This window comes from Protopterus annectens, chromosome 13.part0 (assembly GCF_019279795.1).
Source record: "Protopterus annectens isolate FY-2018-M chromosome 13.part0, PAN1.0, whole genome shotgun sequence".
Classification (NCBI taxonomy): Eukaryota; Metazoa; Chordata; order Ceratodontiformes; family Protopteridae; genus Protopterus; species Protopterus annectens.
Genome location: NC_056747.1, coordinates 343,247,724 through 343,266,435, shown reverse-complemented (window position 1 = coordinate 343,266,435; position 18,712 = coordinate 343,247,724). Strand labels below are relative to the sequence as shown.

At 40.3% G+C, this 18,712-nt stretch overlaps 1 protein-coding gene across 2 annotated transcripts in view; it reads left to right on the top strand.

Moving 5' to 3' along the window:
• The window catches only part of AMOT (angiomotin), a 1,515,905-nt gene that overhangs the window by 737,420 nt on the left and 759,773 nt on the right, over window positions 1-18,712 (top strand). For both annotated transcript variants that reach the window (XM_044053958.1, XM_044053957.1), the window contains one exon: window positions 5,645-5,789. In XM_044053958.1, the coding sequence (XP_043909893.1) occupies window positions 5,645-5,789 (145 nt within the window). The remainder of the gene's footprint in view (window positions 1-5,644; window positions 5,790-18,712) is intronic.

Sequence of the window (18,712 nt, the reverse complement as noted above, 5' to 3'; positions counted from 1 at the left end):
CAGTTGTGTACACTTACCATAAATGTAGATGTTCAAGTGTATTCACTGTTGCAGTCCAGGTTACCCACCCACCATCCCCCATATCTTTGCTGGAACTTATCTGCACTTCTCTAATCTATACAACCTATGTGGTGTATTTGCTTGTAGATGAAGGTATAATATATTTTGGTGCATGCATGTTTTATTGGCATATTTTTAGCCTACCCTTTTGGGGGCACCTGACATCTGGGGCAAGAAAAACTGAAGAAAATGGCGTTGGCTGCATCTTTTATACCCCTGGCGTACTGACGTCAGGGAAGAGGTGACAGCACCCGATGCCGGACCTAGACTTTGGAATTCAGGCCGACTGAGGGTAGCCTGCTAGCAGGATAACCCAAGTGTAATGACTGCAACAGTGAATACACTTGAACATCTACATTTATGGTAAGTGTACACAACTGTACTGTATGCTCTGGCCTTGATTGCTCAGTCTTGTCAGGTTATTTCTGACCTCCCTGATTCTGAAGGCAAATCTTCTGCCTTATCTATTTTAGTTTCTGCTTCTCAAGTGGCTCGCCACTCTAAGTGTAGCTATGATGCTGATGATACCTCTTCCAGGGCTGTGACTTTTGGGTCTGTCTTGAGGCATTATTCTTGGCTTTGTCTCCAGTCTTTGCCTGAGGACATTAAGGCCAAGTTGTTGGCTGCTCCTTTGGATAATAAACATCTTTTTGGGACTGTTGCTGCTGTTGATCTGTTTAAGTCTCTTCAAGAGAAAGTCAAAGCCTTGCAGGTCCTTAACATATTTTTGTCTTTCCTATCCCTAAGTTCCAGAAGAATTATCCTTCTAAATCTGCCTTTGTTTGCATGCAACCCTGCCAGGCTTCCAGGGGCAGGAAAGGTGGTAGGCAGACTCCCTCTGCTAAGGCTTCTCAGATTTCTGTGACCCAGAAGCCTCTTTTATCCGATAAGCCTGCTTGCCTGTGACAGTTTGCTCCCCTTGTCTTAGACCAGGTTCCTTTGTCCCTTTGTCTTCCAAGTGTGTTTCTTAACACTTCAGACGGTTAGGTTCTATCATCCGTCAGGGTTACTTCATGGTATGGAAGTCTCTACCTCCTTTTTTAGGGATTCCTCAACCTCCTCTAGAGCAATTTCCTCATTTCCCAGAAATCGTAGGGTTCCTGATGAACCAAGAAACCATTCAGCGTGTTCCCCCTTCCCATTTAGGAAAGGGTTTTTGTTCTAGAATGTTAATGGTTCCTCTAAAGGTAGGTGCTTGGAGACCCTATTCTGGATTCCTCCCTGCTGAACACCTTTCTCAAGGTCCCTTCTTTTCGGATGCTTTCTCTTCAAACTCTGTTTTTTCTTTTAATATGCCAGGCTTTTCTGATGTCTTTGGATCTGAAAGATACTTACTGTTATATCCTTTTATTCACCCTCTTTTCAGGAAGATTTTGTGTTTCTCTGTTTTTTCCTTTCATTTTCAGTTCCCTGCTTTGCTCATTGACATCTCTACTGTCCCAAGGGTATTCACGAAATGCTTAGTTCTTGTTATTGCTTTATGCAGTCTTCAAGGCATTCAGATGTTTCCTTATCTTGATAACCTGTTGTTTCAGGTGCCTTCTCCCAGTCACCTGTTACAGGATATAGAGTTCACTGTCTCTCTTCTTCAAAGTTTGGGGTTCACTATCAGCTTTCAACAGTGCATTCTGAATCCTTCTCAGGATCATGGGCATCTGGGATGTAGGATTCATACAGTGCCAATGATGGCCTCTGTTCCACCTCCAAAGGTTTTATCATTGACGGCCTTATTTCACTCTCTTTTTACTCTGACTGCCATGCCAGCCAGAGAGTTTCTTTGGGCCCTGGGATTCATGGCATCTTCTATTCCAGTGTTCCTTCTTGCCAGACTGCATATGCAGAAGCTTCTGTGGTACCCCAAGTCAGTCTGGTTGCAGCATTGCTACCCCCTGGATTTCACTGTACCTCTCTTTCCTTGCCTAAGGAAGGAATTCAAGTGGTGGATTCAGCAGTTTGCTCTCAACCTAAGCGTACCCTTTCAGCCTCCATTCCCTTCTCAGGAACTGTTCACTGATGCCTCAGACATGGGGTGGGGGTGGGGCTTCATTTGGTCAACTGAAAGTTTAGGGTTTCTGCCCCCACCCCACCCCAATTGCAAGTCAAACCATATCAACATAGAAGAGATGAGTGCTTTGATTCTGGCCATTCAAGCTTTTCACTCCATGTTCTGTCCAGGTCCCTTGAAGGTATATACAGACAGTAGAAAAGTGATATGCTATGTCAGCAAGCAAGGAGGCACAAAATCTTACCTGCACTGCAGGATGGCTTTTCAGGCTTGTGAGGTGGCTCTGAGTTATCAGTTAACTCTTCAGGCTATATATATTCCTTCAGAGTACAATCTAGTGGCAGACTCTCTGAGGAGGTCCAAAACACAGGCTCACAAATGGATACTTCACAGAGACGTGTTTCTGGACATTGTCCATTGGTGGGGTATTCCTCGGGTAGATATTTTTGCCTACCCTCTGAACAAGCAGCTCCCTCTCTTCTGTTCCAGAGTACCATGCCAGCTGTCATGGAAGACTGACACCCTTTCTTTTCCTTGGAAGGGGAGGTTTCTTTATGCTTTCCCTCCTCTTCCTCAACTTCCAGGAGTCCTGCAGAAGATTCATCTGGACTCTCCAAACATCTTTCTAATAAGTCCTTTTTGGTCATAACAGCACTGGTTCCCCCTCTTAATGCATCTGGCCAGGGGCAATCACCACAAGTTACCTCACCAGTTGGACCTCCTCACACAAAACAAGGAGTCTCTCATCCATCCTCACTTGTTCACTCTTCAGCTAACACTGTGGTTGATAGGATTTTGATCCTTTTCAAGCACCTCTTTTCTGAGAACATGTTCAGGATTTTCCAAGAGACAAGGAAACCCTCAACCAGAAAATCTTTATTTATTTACATTTGATAACCAGGTAGTGTCTGACTGGGCCAGAAGCCCGTTTTCAGTGGAGACCCGGGGATAAAAACTCCAAGGAAGATTGCATAGTTATACATTTGCAGAATTACAATAGGAGTTCAAACACAAGTTCCTTGATATTGTATTTAAAAGCATATAACAGTGGTAGTACAATAAGCTTATACTATTCATACAGACAAAACAAAAAAAAATGTATATACAAAATGAAGCTAAGAAGGCTCAATTGCCAAGAAATATTGACAAAGAGCGATGGAGAGAAGGAAGTTAGACAGTAAGGCGTTAAATTAGTTAGTGTGGTGGAGAACATGAAAAACGCCTATGTTTGGAGAAATATTCCTTTAGGGACTGTTTAAATGAATGTTTATCATTGATGGACAGAATATGCTGAGGTAGAGAATTCCAGTGTTTGGCAATGATATGTGAACATAAGGAGATGCTTTGTGAGTTTTGGGTTTTGTTTAACCTTCAACAATACTTTATCAATTGACCTAAGAGATTTTAGGTTAGTGTAGGGTTGGATAAGGTCAGATAGAGCTGGGCAGTTGTCAGGTTTGTATAAGACTGTATGGGCAGTTAGTAGCTGAGTCAAGAGTAAGCAGACGAGGGAGCTGTAGCCATTTCAGGTGGGGAAGGGCAGTGCAATGGTGAGAACTTTGAGACTGATTAATAGCAAATCTGGCTATTTTGTTATAGCAAGATTCAAGGCTATTCAGTTCAGATTTGCGAAGATTGGTAAATATTTGTGAACAGTAAAGCAGGGAAGATAAAAGATGGGTTCTGGCTGTTGTGAGTCTGACATGGTCAGTAAGATACGATTTAGCCGTATTGAGAGTGCCTAGTTTGAGGTTAACCTTTTTAATTGTTAATGCAAGGTGTTTGTCAAACTTAAGTCTTATATGTCCAAATGGAAAAGATTTTCTGTCTGGTGCCATGCTTGTAACCAGGGCCCTTTTACAGTAGGGGTCCCTTTGGTCCTGTCTTATTTATGAGAGTTGCTGCAGTCTGGCCTGGTCTATTCTGCTGTGAAGGCCCATTTATCAGCCTTTTCTGTTGGCCTTCCTTTGAATTCTCATTTGGCTTCTTGTTTTGAGGTCAAACAATTTCTTAAAGGCATCATGCATATTAGGCCTCCAAGGAAACCTATTCCTTCTTTTTGGGACCTTAATTTTGTTTTGAAAAAATTGACTCGGGCTCCTTTTGTGCTTGCAGATTCTGCTTCTTTGCAGCACTGTACCTAGGAGACTGTTTCCTTGCTAGATCTTACTTCTGCTTGGAGGGTTTCTGAGTTCCAGACACTTATGGCCATTCTTCCTTTTTTGTTTGTTTCATAGGGACAGGGTGTCCCTTCATACTAATCCTTGTGTTATCCTTGGGTAGTAAATGAGTTGTCCGTGAGTCAGTCGGCACAACTCCCGTCTTTTTTCCCTTCTCAGTCTGCTGGTGAGAGGGTCTTTCATGCCTTGGATTTACACAGACCGTTCAGGTACTATTTGGATAAAACTAAGGGCATTCATAAGTAAGACCAACTTTTTGTTTCCTTTCATCCCAGGACATTAGATTTGAATGTTTCCTAAGCAAACCATCTCCTCCTGGATATCTAAGGCCATTTCTTTTTGTTATTCTTTTCATGGCAAATCTTTGTCTGCTTCTGTTAGAGCTCATTTCACTGGGGCTATTTGGCTCTTATGGTGCTTTCTTCAAGGAATTGGACACCAATTCCATCTTTGAAGCTGCTACTTGGTCTTCAGTGCGTACTTTTACTAAGCATTACAAATTGGATATGGTTTCTACGGCCAGAGCAGGTTTTGCTAGAACCATTCTATATGGGTTTGTTGAGGGCTCTTCTCAGCATTCCACTTCCCATTCTGTTTCTCGAGTGTTTTTCTTCTCCCTAAAGAATGCTGCAACACTAATGTCGAAGGACATAGTGCGGTTGTGTAAAATCTTCCCATAACAGTAGATGTCCTTCTCTTTACTGTTGCAGTATTAACTCCCTCCCTTCAATCCCCTCTTGTTTGTTCTGGTTTTTGTTTTGGATTCCCTTCTTGCTGAGAGTTCCCCTTTTTCTACTGCACTTTTTACTTCTGGATGTGTATGGACTGCTTTGTCCTGTGGAGCCTGTTCTTTTCTGGGCTAACTCTGTCCGTATGTTGTATACCCTACATTCTGTGCGGGGGCATATGTGTGACATACAATGTATACAAGATCATTAGACTTTGGTATACTGGCCGAATGTCAGGCTGCCCTGGGCAGGAGATCCCCAGAATTAAGAATACTGCATCGCTGATGAGAAGGACATCTATTGTTATTGTAAGATTTTACACAAGTGTACTTTCTTCCTTGTTGCTGTACACAAGTTGTATTATCATAGCTGCCCTATTAGACAGACAATGTTCAATAGATATGCTGTAACCATAATTTTAGTGCTATATCTAATCCTAGACTGAGTGCTGACTTTGGTTGCAGTCATGCAGTAATATGCAGACAGATCCCTGGCACCATGACCCACTTGAATTTGGAGTCCTAGTCTTTGGTTACCAACTTCTCCACTTAATTTTCAATTGTTGGTAATGTGAGTAATTCATATGCTAATCATATTAGCTATATTAGTTAGCAGTAATAAAATAATAATAATACATTTTAAATATGTTCCTGTATTTTTTTTTTAATTAGCTGGAAGGTGAAATTCAGCGAGTTTCAGAAGCTTATGAAAACTTGGTAAAGTCTTCTACTAAAAGAGAAAACCTTGAGAAGACCATGCGGACTAAGCTAGAGGGTGAAATGCGCCGTCAACATGATTTCAACAGGGACCTAAGAGGTATTTTTAAGTGTGTTTAATAGTGATGTTTAATATGGAGGACATATTCCTCATCCTTTTAAATCATGACTCAAAGGCAAAGTAAAAAAAATAATGAGGATCTAAGGCCCAAAATCAAGGACAAATTTGAAATATTGATCTTACTTAAACTGCTGCTAAAATAACATGTTTTGCAATATACATTTTCTTAGGGATGTTGAGCGTAAAACTCAAATGTCTTTCATTATTTAAATAATGCAGTCTTTAGTGATTTACCAGAAAACCACAAATTTTATAAAATACCGAATATGTGAGGCAAAATCAGGTACATGTATGGGTTGTGATTTTAAGATATATCAACACTATAGTGCTGGATGGGTATTGTCCCCTCACATTTCACCCAGCAGAAGCATACGATCCCCCCTCCCCCCATTACTAGTGATTTACAAGGATGTACAAGCCCCTAAGTGGCGATTGTTTGCATATGTAGTGTAAGCAAAGCAGCCATTGTAATGTGCAAGCCAGAGTGTTTAGTCACTTCTTAGGATGTCGGAAGCGCCTCAGCTCAGTCTTCCTAAAAAATGTTCATATATTGTAATTGTGACACACAGAAATAAATTTCATGAGAGGACAAGAACTTGATTTTGTTATATTTTAAAACGAATTTAACAGATATTCAGCAAAGTGTATTAGAAGCTGTATTCTGGAAGGGCTCAAACTTTGCCTGATTTGCCATCAGTGTCATGAGTCACTTTCACAGGTTGTTCAGACAGGGCTTTAGGCAGTGCTGTTACCCTGGTGTCTTTTTATGTTGACATTTCTCATTTCTTTTGTAAATAAGGTGCAATCATAGGCTTATTCTTATTTATTTCAGTGGTTAAGTTCATGCCCGAGTTACATTTAAATTAAACATTGTAAGATAACTTTGTGATTTGACAGATTTTTAAAGGTCCAGGTTGTGTTTTAGCATTATTGGAGTTTTTGTTTTTATTTCTTCCATTGGAAGACACTCAGTCTTTTTGAATTAAGTTTCTGTATTTGATTTTTAAAATCATTTGTTGCTTTTAGTGGTTCTGCTCTTACACTTTTGGTAAGGTTCATACCTACGTTAGCTGGATCCCTTGTTGGAGAACTTGTACACTGACAGACTCTTTTGCTTAATATTTAAGGTTCCTTAGACAGAAGATTTTTTACTTGCTCTGATTTTTTTTTTTCATTTATTATTTCTCTGGCTTAAGTGTTTTATGTCAGAATATGTGTATTTAAGAAAAAAGGGGAGTTTGCCACTTTGTAGCTGCTTGCAGCAATTTTTTATATATTTTGATGAGGTAACTGCCTTGTTTTGTCCAAGTTTTAAGCTGTTTTCTGTCCGTTATAGCTCAAACAAGTGTTCAAGTTAAAAAAAAAATACATGGCACTGAGACCTCTGGATGAAAATTTCAGATTCTATTGTTGAATGAAGCCTGTTTTTCCAAGAATGGCACATAATTTAATCTAAGTATTGTCATTCCCCATAATTTCTTAGATTCAGTAATTCTGAGTCTGTTTAAAATATAATCTTTTCTTTAAACGCCTTCTTTAAATATCACTTAAGACATAGGCACACATACATTAATTGAGAAAAAAATGCCATATTAAAAAAAATTCCATTTACCTACATCATGCATTTCATATGTTTAAAAGTGTGATGTTAATCCTTCTGATGATATCCGCTTCTGTGAATGTGTTCTTATTGTCTGCCCTTTGTAAAGAAGATAGTGAAAATGTATTGAGAGAGTTAATTGTTTTACAGTGGAGCTATCCCAGGTGGAGCTGTTAACATGATGGCTCAGTCATCCTTACAGGAAAATTCAGCAGTCCTTAGGGGTATAATGTTTAAAGCATTCATTTTTAGTTTTATGAACATTTCTGTGCTGTTGATGCATATTTTATTTGATGTCTGGAATGTGAGAACATCACTCCCCTGACGTAAATAAGAATGAATATATATATATATATATATATATATATATATATATATATATATATATATATATATATTTTTTTTTTTTTTAAGCAGCTAAACTTGGAAAAATGTTGTAGCTGCATTGCTTTTGTGCCTCGTGACAGACTTGCTAGCTTCGCAGTTTTTGTTTGTGGAGTTTATTTTCTTTCAAATTCTGTTTGGCAAAACTGTAAATGGGATAGGATCAGTCCACCTTCCTATACCCACTAGTATTGGAGGCCAGCCGAACTTTGACAGCTTAGTATATGGAATTTTTCCCTGGCCACCTACTGTCTTTCCTTTTCTCATAATTCTGTGTGCAGATGTCCTAACACTTCCCTTGTTGATTGTAAGCACAGTTGTTTCTGCTGACTTTCCCAGGCTGCCATTATTTTTGGATGCATTGAGAGGTTTGCTATATTTCTGTGTTTTTTCATCTCGTTTACCTTCCTGGCTGCTTCACCCTCTTGATCCTTTTTAAAGGTTAATAATTCCATGTTTTGTTACCTGTTCTTCTTTTCCCATCATTGTCTTCCTTTTGTACCTTTTTGTGCATGTTTTACTGACGGGCTTTTTTTCTCTCTCAGTATATTCCTATTTTTTGTATTTTTAGACAGCATTACCATGAAAGTTAGGACTTAAACTGTTACCCCACAACTATAAACTAGGTGTTTTACCAGATATAGAAGTGTCTGAACAGATGTCATGACCAGAAATTGCATCTAAGGCGTCATGTAACCATTAATTACTTAAACTGTTAAGGTCCATATTGGGCTCCATTGCCAGTTGTATTTTTATTTTAGTTTGGTTCTTGGACACAAATTGTGATTTTTAGAGACCCCTCTCCCTGAGTCTGACTTTTCTAAAGAAATATTTTTGCAGCCATGTTTACATTTTTTAGAAATTGGTGTTCATGTATGCAGGACTTGCAGGGGGCTTTTCTGTATTTTGTTCCAAGTTATATGGAACCCGTTTACTATTTCACCCTTTCAACCACCTAGTTCTAGCTTTGGTGTCAGTTGTAATCATTATCTCAGTCTGCTTCTTGGACATTTTAGTACCAAATATAGACTTTAGAGCTAAATCATTTTGGGCCAGGGGCCTTATCTTGTTTAAATTTTGATAATATTTATGATTTCATATTCAGTTAATGATATGATGTTTTTTTCTTGCTCAGGACTTAATTTAGGAAAGTTTATGTGATTGAAAGAATGTTTAAGTTCTTCCTCTTGACAATTAACTTTCTGTTCTCCATGCAATTGGAAATAAATATTTACAAATGCGTCTTGAAATCTTCTTAGTAGAATGGCGGGATCTGATGTTATCCTACTCACCATTCATCACGTATGTGTCTAGGATCCGACATTGGATCCGAGCCGGCACACTAGACAACAGCTTAGCTCAAGTTCCTCCCCTTCCATAATGCACTTCTGTCCTCTAACCCCTCAGATGTCATTTACCATTTAGTTTATCATTGTGGGTATTACAAAGGGAGCACTGACCAAGGCTCATGGGTCTAGAGCAGAGGCCAACCTTCACATTAATGTTTTGGAAATGAGAGCAGCCCTCCTGGGGTTGCAGTCATTTCAGGACTCTCTCCCCAAAGCTGTGGTCTCCATCCAGGCAGACCGATTGTGGTAATCTGGTACATCAACAAATGGGGATGTACAAATTATGCAAAGAATCTATAAGGTTTGGCAGGGAACAGTGTCTTAATGCTTTCTGGCGGCAATGTGAATCTCAGAGAGTTCTAATGTCTTAACAGACAGATTGAGCAGGTCTATTCTTCAGGCCCACAAGTTGTCCCTCAGTGATATCTGTTATTTTGAGCAGCTGCGGCCAGTTATGTTGCAACCTTTTCTCTTCCCACCTAAATACCACCTAGTGCAGCAACTGCTTGGTCATGATTCACTTGGAGGTTCAGTCACTGAGGGATGATGTGGTCCACAAATGGCCCTTGGATCTCTTGTATGCCTTTCCTCTTGTAGCCAAGTTACTACAGCAAGCCATCCGATGCAAGGCAATAGTTATCATTGCCCCTTCCAGCCTTGGCAGATTTGCTTCCCATACCTTTCGCTTTATTTGAAACACCCTGTATGGGTACTGGATCCCAGAGCATCCAAGTGCTCCGGATTATGCGGAACGCACCGCATTTAATGAAGAGCGAAGCCACTGTTCCGCTGTTCCGCATTGAACAGCTGTGGCTCCGCTACAAGGCTTTTGATTGGTTTGTGTACCGCAATTACTGCCAATTGGCATTGCGGTATACAAACCAATGCATAGCTCTGCTGTGCTGCTATTTTTAATTTTGATTGGCTCGTGGGCCGCATTTACGGCCAATCGCAAACTCGATCTCTGAGTCAATCAAGTAGAGAATATGCGGAGAACGGAGCCAATGAGAGCTCCCAAATGGAGACCAATCGTGTTCCTGCAAGCCTTTTAAGCCAAATTAATGGCTTGAAAAGGCTTCCAGGAATCGGGAGGAATCTTGCTTTGTGGAGAACTTGGAGTTGGAGTCAATACTAGGCGGAGTTGCAGAGAATCCTTCCAGATCAAGAAGACATTTCATCAGGGAGAAGAAGGCGGGTGTCGGAGCCTGCCCCAGTGCCTGCCAGGAGAGGTGACTGACTTGGTCGGCGGCAGAGAAGTCCGTTTGCATTTGCGGCTGTCTGGTCACAACACAGGTTAGTCAAGCAAGCAAAGCAGGCAACCTGTAAATCAAATAAAATATTGTCTGGATATTGGGGATAAAGTAGAACAAAAAAACTGTGTGTATAATGTGTGCCTCTAATGTTTGTTAGTGAAATGAGACGAGTCTTCAACTCTTATTACCCTGACACCCACCACTTATAATCTAATTAATTTGTAAATGACATGTATATCATAGTGTGATAAATGCTATTAAGTGTTTAAAGAACTTCTACCACTAAACAGTTGTTAAAACAGTGAGCTGTTAACAGAGCTTATAAATTAACTCTTGCTGCATTCTGTGTTATTAAATGTTTTTTAGAAACTAGAGTTATAATGCATTTATCATCCCTGGAGAATCCCTTAAGCATGTAATACACTAACAGTGTTTTGTAAATTGATAAGGTTTCTAACAGTTAGAAGATTATGTGTTATAGTGAAGGTGCATAATATTTACCTTTTTTTTATTTGTTTGTACTCATGTTATAGTGTTTTCTGGACTTCATTTGGAATGTGGAATGGTAAGGCCAGTTTTGTTAGTGTACTTATATTTCTACTGGCCTTCTTTAATCAGTCCGGCTGTGTTTTTTCCCCTGAAAAATTGCGGCTTTATTCAGTGTTGGGTTATATAGGGTGACACTAGTAAAGGACTGAGCTTTTAGAAATCCAGCAGCTTGAATGAGACCGTGCTTGCTTATAAAGTCTATTTTTGCCTGCTCCTTCAGACTACCACCAGATGTGAAAAGTTCAGGCGTGTAACCATGGAAGCTTCTCCTATGGAATGGCCAGGTCCAGATCTTCTGCATTGGGGTGTAGTTTTCATTTTTTAAAAACATTTTATTAGTTGAGATTTAGATTATTTTCAGATAATATCCCCAAGTTCTTTAGTTTTCTGCCATTTATCTTTGCAGCCATTGAGCCTCCATTCCATCTGAAGTGTGTTCAGTCCCCATCCTCTTTATTGTCTGAAGGCTCTAGGAGATGCCTAAAAGATGTAGATCATGGTCATCCTTCAGCAGAGATCAGGAAGTGTTTTTGCAGAAATGATGTTGAATGCTGGGCATTGTTTATCTATAGCATATGGATGTAACTTATTTGCATGTCTTTGTGGAAGTTATACCTGCTTGCTGTCCGTAACCAATTCCATTTAAATGTACTAACCCTAAACCTCAAAGAAGTTACCCAAATGTGAACGTTACTTCATAATATAGCAAATGCAATCGCTACTTGCATTGCATGCCTCCCATTCTACCTCAGGCGCAACACGTTGTTTGCTTTCTTAGCATAACTCTGTTCTATTTTTTGGAGCTTTTTCTTTAGTCCTCCTCTGCCCAGTCAGACTTTCCCCGTCAACTTTTATCATATTTCTGGCTGCATGCTGTAAGTAACCATTGGTGAACAAAGAGCTTGTGTAACTACTGGTCTAGAGTGCCAGGTGAAGTTACAGGAGATATGGTGAAATCTGAAATCTGATGTTCATGTAGAAAGAAGCAGGCCGTTCCACAGTTGGGGATAATTAGTTAAGTTAAGCTCCACCAATCTGCCTAGCATTAAGGGGACAACAGCTCCTCCAGCAAGCATACTTAAACCAGCTGTTAAAATCAGCCAGAATGTTAACGTGGTCATTTCCATCAAAGTATGCTACCATGGTGGCGATACTGAGATTTATATAATAAACTATATTAACACCACTTTTCCCTGGTCTCATTTTCCTTGCTGGCCATTATTTTACTGTACCCCAGTTTGAAATAGTGCAGTTTAAGAAGTTTACTTATGTGTCATAACACCTATATGGGCACACTGTATTTTCCATTAATGCTGCTTGTAAAGGGTGGGGTTGACACCTTTTCTTAAACTCCCCATTTAGCTAGTCCTGAAAAATTATACAGTTTGCTGTGGTTGACTTGGTCTGTGTGACCTGATGTACTAGCACTTAGGTAATCACTCGTTTGATGTGACAGTCCTGTTTTCAGACCAGTTTGGGTAAGGGGTTATGCATTTTAAAATTGTCTCTCCCTTTGTGACATGCATACCATAGAACTGGGGCCTGCAGAACAGGCCTTGATATATGTCAGCACTGTGTTTAACAGGCCAAAGTGCCTGTCTTGGTCCCTGTACTACATTCTTTCACTTGGACTCCATTGGGTAATGTAGAAGACCAGCTCTATTCTCATAAAGCTTCTATCGTGTGAAATGTAATGTAGTTTTTATGATTTACAGAGTACTCTAATGCTTGTTGACAAGGATTGTAGGAATAGAGTTTGCTTTTTTGTCCAGGAGTCAGAGCATTTTAGGTTTCCATTAGGTGCTTTGGAAGACAAAAGCTCATTTCAAAATGTGGGAAATCTGTAATGCTTTTTTGTATACTATATGTTCTCAAACTCTGTGGGAAAGTGATTCCATTTACAAAGGGTTGCTTTCCATTTTGAGATAATTTAACACATATTCATTTTAAATTTTCTGCTAATTTACACAATGTAAATTGTATTGCTAATAATACTTTAGAGACAATGTTTCATCTTTTGTTAATTTTGTCCTGAGAATTCTGGCTTACATAGCACTGTAGCTCAGAATTTTCAAAATATGTCTGCTAACATAACAGGCTGTTTGCTAACTTACTCGAAAAAACTTTTATTTTGTGAATCCAAGAATGTTAACACTGGTATTCCACTTTTCTGTAGTAGGACCTCTACTCTTGTTCATAGGTGTGTACTAGGCTAATGGCCCTGGGGCCTTTACAAGCCTAGCCCATAGAAGTGTCCTGGTATTGTGCTCCCAGTGCCTCTGTCAAGTAGAGCCACTGGAATGATCCCCTGGGTGAATATTTCCCATCCACTCATCAAGATTTCTCTTGAAGAGGGCCAGTGAGGTGCTCTGCTTGACATGTATGGGAAGTCTATTGCAGAGCATTGGCTGTCTCTGGGTTATGAACCTGTCTTTCAAGCATGTTCTGTTGATTGTGGTAATGAGGTTGAGGTCTCTGGGCGTGTTGTGCGGAGCTATTGGGATTTCTTTAAATGCAGCATTTCTAACAGAGCTGGGTCAGACATGGCTTTGTAAGTCAAGCAGAGATCGCCTGTTAAGTAGACGACATAAGACAGAGAATATCTGGAGTTTTTTTTTTTGAGTCTGTCTGTGTAAGGCGTGTTTAAGGCCTAGGATCCTCTTTGTGAGGTACTTTTGTGGCCTATCCAGCTGTTGCATGTGTCTAGTGAGTGCGTGCCAAATGGGGCATTATACTCTGTGATTGGTCTGAGGGAAGAGAGGAAAGAAATGGTTACCTCTTTCTTCCTGGATACAAAACCCTTGATAATGACATGTGCCTCATAGAATGACTTTCTGACCACAGTGGCAATGTGTTGGTCAAAGGAGAGAGGTTCCTATCAACCCCAGAGCTCTTATAACACCTTCAGTGGGCTTCCATCGATCTGGTAATTAGTGGGAAGTGAGTTTTTCCCAAAGGGGGTGACGATGCATTTTTTGGCATTAAGCTTAAGGCCATGGTTTCGACACCAGTCATTTGTCTCAATGAGGCCTTTCTGTAGGATGTCTGCATCACTTGGAGAGTTAATATCTCCCAGCTTGCAGTCACTTGGTCAGCCAGAGTCCCTCCGTGTTGGCCTGGACTTCTGACAAGTAGATCCCAAACGGTTGAGCACCGACCCAGGAGTTATATTTTTTTTTTGTAGCAACTTTCTAGGTTTATTAAGAGCAGTTTTAAAGTGTTTGTTTTGCTGCTTGTCACCATGTCTCTGAAACTAATTGACTTTGTTTTGGATAAAGATAGGTGGGCAAGTGAGCACCAGAGGATTGAAAGTGTCATTGAGGCAAGGAAGTGAAGCATGCAAGCCTTTATAGTAAACAAAAGGAGCAGAGATGAGCAAGAGAAGAGGGTGCAAAGTCAGGAAACTTCCAGTGATATGGGTAGGTTATGGCCCTATTGTCTTATATTTTGCTATTGAGAGGACATCTTGTAATTTTCATTTCTGCACTTAGTCCCATTTGTTTCATTGTCTAACACCACTGTTTTGCAAACCTGCTAGGTATAGACTACCCAGACTGCAGTGAGGACAGGGATGTAGATGCTCACACCCCAAAGAAGAGAAGATACACAATTTTTCAGCCAAGCTGGGCAAGTGCCTTTGACTGGCTTTCTATGAGTAAGCTGAGTGAAATTTGCCTTCTGCAAGACTTGTAACACGTTTCACAATCCATCATGGGGGCCGACATGACCTGCAACGACATGCTAACAGTGAGAAACACAGGCAGAATTGCAAGCATGCAGCTGGAAGATCTATGGTGGATTTCTTTGGACCACAGAGTTTAGCAAGTACAAAGGTGGTTGAGGCAGAGGTTGGTTTTGTGTCTCTCCTTGCTAAACACAACTTATCATTTGCAGCAGGAGAACACATCCTGAAATTTATGAAGAAGTGTGGAGAGGATCAAGATGTTCTCCGTAAAATGACATGTGGGCGACAAAGGCAGCATGCATTGCACGGGATGTGCTGGGGCCTCATTACCAGAATGATGCTGCAGCAGCCTGCCAGAAATCACCATTCTGTGTGTATATGGACCAAAGCACAGACATGGGAGATGACAAACTGTTAGTCATCCTTGTTGGTTACCTTGATGAAAAGGCAAGCAAAAATGTGACAAGGTTTCTTGATATGCCAGAATGTGTGTCTGGAACTGGACAAGCAATGTTTAATTCTTTAATGTCCAGCCTGACAAAATTTAACATTCCAGTTTCCAACATTGTGGGCTTTTCTTCAGACAATGCTGCCTCAATGATTGGAAAACACAATTCTGTGCTGTCTCGTTTAAAGGAGGTGAAGCCCACAATTGTAAACATGGGGTGTCTCTGCCACTTGGCAGATCTCTGTAGTAAGGCTGCTGTAAAAGCACTACATTCACCAGTTGAAGAACTTGTATCAGATCTGTATTGCCATTTCAGTTCCAGTGCACAAAGACAACAAAAACTTCAGGAATTTGCTTTGTTCACAGATACTGACCCCTCAAGATCATTAGACATGCACCTACTAGATGGCTCAGTCTTGGTAAGGTTATTAACAGAACCCTGGACATGTGGCCAGCTCTAAATTCATATTTTCTGTCTGCAGAGCCAAGGTCTGCTAAGATTGACTTAATTTCTAAAACTTGCAGAGTCATGAAGTGCATATGATTTTTATGTTCCTTAAGTATGCACTGGAACCCTTACTGGAGTTCAACATACAGCTTCAGAGCAGAGAAAGTCAGCTGCTGACACTGCATGCCACTGTGCATAAACTCCTGCAGCAGTATGCTGGCAGACTCCTCAGACCTGCATCTGCTGTCAGACTAATCAAACACAGTGATGTGTCAGTGTTGACTGACAGTAGCTGTGTTCTACCAAATGGTGAACTATGAAGTCAAGAAGTACATGGACAGCCATGAGGAGGATATTGCTGGCACAGTCATTCAATTTAACCGTTATAAAAGTTGCAGCTTTTATGCTGCAGTGCTGCAGAAAATGCTGAAAAAGTTTCCATGCAGGATCACTTACTGAAAGAGGCTGCATTACTTATTAATCCAGCCAAAAATTGGACATTTCTTCAGGGCTGGTCAGAGATGTTGGCTTCCGTCTGGGTGTATGTGAAAATGATGTTGAGGCGAACAACTAATCGATGAGTTCACCCAATATCAGATCGAGGACACTGGGAATCTGACAGGCCCAGTAGATGGGCCCCACTCATGTGTGTCACAGTACTGGGCACACCTTCTGAGGACCTTTGCACTGAAGGGAAACTGCCACTCTTTAAGCAGCTGATGATGAGCCTACTTTGCTTGCCACACTCTAATGCACAAGCGGAAAGGGCATTTAGTATGGTGCGGAAAGTGAAAACTGAACTGCGTCAGTCTCTGAGTGTAAAAACACTGAACTCTTTGTTGGCAATTAAAATGAATGAAGAACTGGATGTCTGTGATATTAAGCTGCCAAAACCTGTTTTAGAGGCTGCCAAGAAAGCCACAGCAGCATACAATAAGTCTACATCTGACGTATGATAGGATGTTTAACTTGGTCTAAACTGTGAATTACAATATGTCTGTTTACAAAATAAAAATCACATTTACTACATGTGTTAGAGGCTGCCAAGAAAGCCACAGCAGCATACAGTATTACAGTAAGTCTACATCAGACATATGATAGGAATAGGATGTTTAACTTGGTCTAAACTTTGTGTGAATTGCAATATGTCTGTTTACAAAAATAAAAGTCACATTTACTACATTTTCTAAGTGCTGTTTCATTTACTTATGGTGTGGTTATGGTATTGCAGATTATCAAAGGTTTTTGGATCTGAGAAGTGTGGTATTGAATGTTACAAAGCTCCATGGCAATGCAATTTTTGCGCCAGTCTTGAAAATAGGGTGTTCCACATTTTGACCATTTGTCACACATTGTTAGGGTCTGTGTTCCACATTGGCCACTTAAGAGGTTGAGACCTATGCTGGATCCTGACCCAGATCTTCTGTCCATCTGTCTGGTCAACCACACTAAAAGATGAAAGCTCTAAACTTAACTGCATGGTTCCTCCTATTTCACTGATGGCCAGAGATGCCAAACTTTCTTCTTTTGTCCCCCACATTTTGTCGTACAGAAGTTAAGTAGAAAAGATTTGCTGTTTGGGCTTCCTGTAAGAGCTTAGATCCTTTTTTTAGCACTTATCCCTTTTATTTTGGATTGTCTTGCAGGTTTATTTCAAGAAGGTGTTAGTTTCTCTATCATTAAAGTTCAAATGGCAGCCATATCCAGCATTCATACTGAGGGAAATCACAACCCTATTGTGTCCTTAAAGTTGTTCAAGGCTGTCTTAAAGGGAACTTTTCTACTTAAACCTCATGTCAAAGATCCCATTCCTCCTTGGGATATTACAGTAATGCTTCATACATTGACCACACTTCCTTTTGAGCCAATGGCTTCCCATAACTATAATGTCTGCAAGAAGAATTTCAGAGATATAAGCCTTGTCATGCAAACCTCCCTACTTTGTCTTTCACAAGGACATGGTGTTCCTTCACCCAAGCCCTAATTTTCTTCCTCAGGTAGCTTTAGAAACCTTTCTTAATCAGACAATTAACTTACCAGTTTTCTCTCCACATTTGTCTAACAAAATAGTGACTATTTCTGCACTTGATGGATGTTCATCGTCATTTGCTGTTCTTTTTATAGCAGACCAAGAAATTCAGACAAACTGATGAGCTTTTTATGTTTCATGCTTAAAGGCTAAATTGGGACAAAGTGTTTGAAAAGTCACATTGTTCAAGTGGCCCCTCTGATGGCATTGCCTTTGTCTACAAAGAAGAGGAGTTGCACTTTCACATAACCGTAAGGCTCATTCAACCAGAGCGGTGGTGGTCTCCACTGCCTTCTTTGTTAAAGTTCCTGTAGATAAGATTTGTGCTGCAGCCAAATTGTCTACAGATCATACCTTTGCCTCACTATAAGCTGAGTATGTAGTAAAGATCATGTACATCGTAGTCAGAACCAGCTTTATATAGACCCATTTCAGTTTTAAACCATGGTAATAAAGTGTTTGTCTGTACTAACCAAAAGAATGGAAAAGTCAATGCCAAAATTGATTGGTATGGATCAGTGTGGTTTTGTAGAGGAGAAAACATTTGACAACATTAATAGAACAGTGATGATACACAGGGAAGCAGAATGTAAGAAAATACCACTGCTGTTGGTGGGTCTTGATGCAGGAAAGCATTTGACAGAGTAAGCTGGGATTTTGAGTATGACAAGGGAATCATTTGCATTCCTTGATACATTAATAAGGTTAATTAGGAGTATATATGAAGGACTGGAGGCAAGTATGATAGTAGGTGGGTTCCTCTCTGATAAAGTTATGTTTTAACAGGGAAATCAGAAAAGGGATGTCCTATTTTCACTTTATTTGCTTTGTATTTTATAGCCATTGGCAAAGAAGATAAGGGACTCAGAAATTCACGGATATAATTGGTATGATAATCAAAAACGTTCACTTTATTTGCAGATGATCTTATGTTGCGCATGATAAATCCAGAAAAGGACATCTCAGTGTTGAAGAATATTTTGAGACAGTTTCAAGTCTTAAGACAGTCTTTCAGCTTCTCCCATTAGGAGTCGCCACAGCAGATTGCTCGTCCGCAGATTGACAGTAGAGTTTTTACGGTGTTGAGTTGCCAGCCTGGTGCCCAGTCTTCACAGAAGGCACACACACACACTGCATGTCTTTAAAACTCATTCAGT